We start from the raw sequence: 5,084 nt of genomic DNA on the forward strand, positions 1-5,084 counted from the left end.
GAGGAGCAGCCCTGTCCCCAGACCACCCCCGGGTTTGATCATCTGCTAGGACTCACAGAACTCGCTACAAGCTAAATATGTTCATGGTCATAGTCTATCACAGGGAAAGGATACAGGTTAATTAGCCAAAGGAATCGGCACATAGGGCAGAGTCTGGAAGAGTTTCAAACGCGTAGCATGCTCAGTGTGTATATTACCCCCATGGCACCGACTTGTGACAATACGCACAGAGTCCTGCCGATCAGGGAATGCCTACGCACGCTTTGGAGTCCAGTTTTGTCTTGTCGTTTCGTTTGACTCGTTTTCACTGGAGCTTCATTATGTGGGCATGGTTGATGGCTCGACCGATGGCCCAGGGGCGGACCTCAGTCTCCAGGTCAACTGACAGCAGGACCCAAAGCCTCCGCCCTAAATCGCATGGTTGGTCTGTCGGGTATGGCCAGTCCTCATCCCAAGATCTGATGTGGCCAGTCTCTCCCCTAAACAAAGATTCCTATCAGGTATAACATTACTCAGAAGTCAAGGACAAAGTCTAGAGCTGTCTTTGGGCAAAGGCAAATTCTTTACTGCCCAGCGCTGGGGCTGGGATTGAAAGATGCAGTTTGAACCGCGGGGAAGAAGGCGGACCTACCGCTCGAGTGTTGAACCTTGTACTCACGACAACACCGTGAGGGGACAGGCACGTAGGAGTGAGCTGGGAGTGGCAGGCTGACTAACGCCCCAATCCCTGAGAATGTTCCTTTACAGGCAAAATAGACTTTGTGGATGTGATGAAGTTAGGGACCTCGCGATGGGGAGAGTACGCCGGATCAGCCAGGTGGCCCCTGAATGTAATCACGGTGTCCTTATAAGAGGGGAGGCGGAAAGGAGAAGGCGATTCCAGACGAGATTAGAGTGATGAACTCTGGAGATGGAGGAGCTAAGAGACACAGGCGGCCACGAGGACCTGGAAGAGGCGGGGACACAAATTCTCCTCTCAGAGAACCCAGAGGCCCCCGCCCTGTGGGCTTCTTGACTTGAGCCCCGTGTGACCGATTCTGGACTTCTGGCTCCAGAACTTGCAGAGAACACGTGCATGTTGTTTTAAGCTACCAGGTTGGTGGTGATTCCTTGCAGCAGCCATAGGCTGAGACACAGAGGAAGCTGAATGTTTTTTGTCTGAGACCCTGGGGCCAGGAAGCGCTGCTCTAGAATTTTCACAGAGACCTCCCCGCTCCACAGGAGATGGCTCCAGGGAGGCGGCAGTTGGCCCTCGGCAGTTGGCCCTCACTCCTGCATTGAGGCCGACTACTGCTCACCGATCCTGCTTCTCTTTTACCGATCCCGGGGCAAGGGTCAGAACCCCGGTCAATATGATGTTCTCAGTGGCCACAACTGCAGCGGCCAAGGGTGGCCGGGAATCCATTCCTTAACCTGCCTCCCAGACTTGTGAGGACAGCAGCCTGATCCTGAGCAGGTCACCTCCATTTCTTTTCATGCCTGAGTTTGTGACGCCAATCCACTTAAACACCACAACTCCCATGAGCCCCCTCACCAGCCCGTTGCTGGGAGATTCGGCTCTTACCAACTGCGATCGCGTGTTCCTGCCCTTGGCACTTGGCTTCCTGGCTCTTTTGTCACGATTGCAGGTCGGTCCCCCCAGAAGCAGAGTTTGAGGCAGGGATTTATTTATATACAAGTGAAATGAGGCCTCAGCCGCAGGCGAGTCTGCTTGGCCCACTGCTGGCCCTGCCCTGCCACCACCACGTCCCAGGCTTGAGGCTGAGCGGAACTGGGCTCGAACCCCAACCTGCCAGGAGGTCCCCTTCTCTGGTTAAATCATCATCGAGACGCCAATGGAGGGGACGCGGGCCACTGCCCAGCAGGACTCATCCTTTGACTGTTCCGACATCTTAAGGAAACTAAGGTTCTTGGGGACAGTCAGTACCATGTGACCTTGATCAAATCACTTCACCTCTGAAGCTCAAACGCTTTGTCTGAAAGATGGAGACAGCTACCAGCAACTTCGCAGGGCCGTCAGGAGGGCTAAGAGCCCCACGCACAGCAAGTGTGCAACACAGACCCTCATGGTTCATCTATCCACATGGCCATTTGGCAAATACTACCGAACACCGACTAATGCTGGGCGCTGTTCTAGGTGTTGGGGATACAGCAGGGGCAAAACCTTAACTCCCGGTGGAAGACAATAGACAGACAAGCAGGTAAGTGTATGCATCCGGTAGCCATAGAAACAAAGGCAGTGATACTGGGAGGGGTCGGCCAGGCAGCTGGGCATACTTCGCAGTTAAGGTAGTCACAGTTCATACAGTGACAGACGTTTCAACAGGGAACAGAACCTTATTATTTTTTCATTAATCTGTTTTCTTGGCTAATTCCTGTTTCCAAGAGGTCAAGGCTCTCACGGGTCTGTGGAATTGCCAAGTGCCTGTGGAGGTGGCCAGGTCTGAGAGTTGACGGGACCGGTGGCTCTGTGTTGCTGGCCCCATCTGGGTCGTGGCAGAGCTCAGGGTTGGGGGTGCAGGGGTCATGCCTATGAGCTGTTCTTCCAAGGTCAGGCTACAGGGCCACACCCGGCTTTTATGTTCCACTCTGAGTGCTGGGGTGGACATGGTGTGCACACTACACAAGACAAACAATCCTTCCACTGTGCGTGCCAGACACTCAGGAGAGGAGGGACCCAGAGGAGGCCCGGGTGCTGCCTCATCAGGGTGCAGTAGTGGGACAGTGAGCAGGGAGCTCAAAACCAGGGCCAGACACCAGGCAGGCACACACGCTCCATCAGCAACTCTCAGCGACCCCAAACCCAAAAGGCGCCTCCTTCCCAATCTTCCAGGTCAAGGGCCTGGGACAGGCTCTGACTGAACCGATGGAGGTCCTGGGCTCTCCCTGACGCAATCAAGGGGCCTGGCGGCCCCGCCGCGTTGACTGGCCGGGAGCGGCAGGTCTGATGCCAGCAAAGGCGGGGCTGCTGGGTGCGGATCCAGTTCCTCGGGAGCCGGGAAGTGCCTCAGACTCGCCAAGCTCTGGCCCTCCTTCAGCCCCTGGGCCTTTGCACACGCAGTTCCCTCTCGGAAAACGTCCTCCCCCTCTCTGCCAGGCCGACCCCCAGGTCTCCACTCCAATTTCGCCTCCTCCGAGCGGCCCCCCACACTCCGCTGGCTGGTGGCCTGGTAGGTCGGCCTGGGCTCCCAGCGTTAGGCGTTCAGGAAACGTCTCCGGGGCGAGGGATGCCACGCCATCCACACGCAGACCCCCTCTGCGGCCATGAAGGGGAGCCCGCGCGCGCCCCGCCACCCTGCTTCCGACCCCGCCTGGCCGGGGGCGCACAGACTCTCGCTCGCGCACGCACGAACCCGCCCCAGCCACAGACCACGCGGATCCGGACGCACAGACAGACACGCGCGCGCAGTCACCCACGCACGCCCCGCCACACGCACGCCACCTGCTCCGCCACACACAGGCACAAGTGCGCGCACGCGCGGCCCGAGTCCCCGCCCCGCGGCCGCGCCCGTGGGGGCGGGGAGCGCGGGGGGCGGGTCTTGCGACACCGCCCGGGAAGCTGAGCGAGGCTGGGCGGCCCCCGCCACATCCTCCTCCTCCTCCCGGTCCAAACCTGCGGAGCGGGGCCAGGGCCGAGCCGAGGGCTCCGAGGGCGCGGGCGGAGCGGGGCACGGAGCCATGGCGCACCAGACGGGCATCCACGGTGAGGGCGGACGGCGGGCGGGCGGGGGGCGCGGGGTCTTCGCCCGCGGCTGCGCCCCCTCCCCGGCTCCCGGCCCCTGCCTCCTCCCCGGCTCCAGCCCCGGGAAGCTTCCTGTTCTCTTTTGCAGCTGCGGGTCGCCTGGGGTGGGCACATCTGGGGGCGGGGGGCGGGCTTACTGTGCAGAGTTGGGACTGGGTGTCTATATGCGTACACGTTTCGGGCGGAAGTGTCTGTATGCCCATCTGGGGGTGGATGTGCCTGTGTGACCATCTATGGATTTTGTTCCTTTCTGGGGGTGGGTGTACCCGGATGCACACTTCTGGGGAAGTGTGCACGCATGTGCACTTGCGTGTGCAGTCCTGTGTGTGTTCATCTGGTGCACATGCACTGTTAGCTGATTGAATGGGCACAGGAACACGGACCCATCTGTAGACACTGTGTTTCGTGACTGTGCACACGTCTGTGGGTGTCCGTGTGTGTGCATAATTTGGGTGCATCTCAGGGTGCGTTGGTTACCATGGATGCATGGACCAGAGGTGCCTGTGTTTGGCTTGAATGAGTTTGTGTCTGTTTGAGGAGGGGTTCCTGGCCTTTGGCTCCTCCCAGGACCCTCACACACTCATGCAAGCCAGGCTGGATAGGGCCCTGGAAGTGGAAAAGGGAGAGTAGCCAGTCTGACCTTGACCTCAGATCTCCCTCCCATTTTTCATTCTGATTTAATGGGTCTGTCCCAGCCAGGGTTGGATGGTCCCAGCTCCAGTCTAGGGACCGAGAAAAGGGTCCAAATATGGAGTTTGTGGCCCTAGAGGGTCCTGGCCCTAGAGAGTGTAGGCCAGCCGCCCTCACCCCAAGCTTCTGCAAACCAGAGCATCACCCCCTCCCCCAGTGGCCCCGGTTTCCTCCTTAGAGAGGCTGGGAGAGCAGCAGTGGCCAGAAGCCAGATGTCCTGACCCTACCCAGCCTCAGCGTCACTCCCCACTGGCCCGGGAGGGCTGCCTGGCCTGTGCAGAAGGCCCAGGCTGCTTGCCCAGAGAGCCTGGTGGTTTGGCCATCAGCCACACTAACCCCACACCATCATCCCCACCTGGGGCTGCCACCATCGACCGCCCTGACCGCTTGGATCTTGGCTTGTGGTTGTGGCCACTTGGTGGCTGGACAGCCCTGAGAGGGCTTCCCTGGCCCCATCCCACAGGAACAGAGAAGACACTGGGCTGGCTCAGGGCCAGCCTCTCCAGGAGGGGCTCAGAGGGGCTGCTTGGTGAGTCAGCCCCAGTGGAGGGAACAGTCATGGCAGGACCTGCCCCTTCCTTCCCTTTTGTCTGATCATAGCTGCCACCTCCCACTGGGAGGGGAGCGGAAGTTAGGGCTCCTCCCCTGTGCT

The 5,084-nt window shown here is 59.5% G+C and overlaps 2 protein-coding genes and 1 long non-coding RNA gene across 4 annotated transcripts in view; 2 read left to right on the forward strand and 1 right to left on the reverse strand.

Annotated features, from left to right (window-relative positions):
• The window catches only part of LOC111742741, a 5,141-nt gene extending 2,173 nt beyond the window's left edge, over positions 1 to 2,968 (forward strand). The window contains exons 2-3 of the long non-coding RNA XR_002781451.1: positions 748 to 2,201; positions 2,834 to 2,968. This is a non-coding gene — a long non-coding RNA (uncharacterized LOC111742741). The remainder of the gene's footprint in view (positions 1 to 747; positions 2,202 to 2,833) is intronic.
• On the reverse strand, positions 77 to 3,962 carry LOC111742740 (translation initiation factor IF-2-like). Its single transcript, XM_023533308.1, has 2 exons — positions 1,565 to 3,962; positions 77 to 479 (listed from the first exon to the last, which is right to left on the reverse strand). Exon 1 carries the CDS (start codon positions 3,943 to 3,945, stop codon positions 2,896 to 2,898), a length of 1,050 nt encoding a protein of 349 aa, XP_023389076.1. The 5' UTR covers positions 3,946 to 3,962; the 3' UTR covers positions 77 to 479; positions 1,565 to 2,895.
• Positions 3,531 to 5,084, forward strand: part of LOC105295117 (twinfilin-2) — a 16,492-nt gene continuing 14,938 nt past the window's right edge. The window contains exon 1 of one of the 2 annotated variants that reach the window (XM_011364640.1): positions 3,531 to 3,703. In XM_011364640.1, coding sequence (XP_011362942.1) covers positions 3,679 to 3,703 — 25 coding nt within the window. In that variant the 5' untranslated portion in view covers positions 3,531 to 3,678. The remainder of the gene's footprint in view (positions 3,704 to 5,084) is intronic. The other variant, XM_023533307.1, reaches the window with a different exon arrangement.

Source organism: Pteropus vampyrus, unplaced genomic scaffold, assembly GCF_000151845.1.
Source record: "Pteropus vampyrus isolate Shadow unplaced genomic scaffold, Pvam_2.0 Scaffold100, whole genome shotgun sequence".
NCBI classification, from domain to species: domain Eukaryota; kingdom Metazoa; phylum Chordata; class Mammalia; order Chiroptera; family Pteropodidae; genus Pteropus; species Pteropus vampyrus.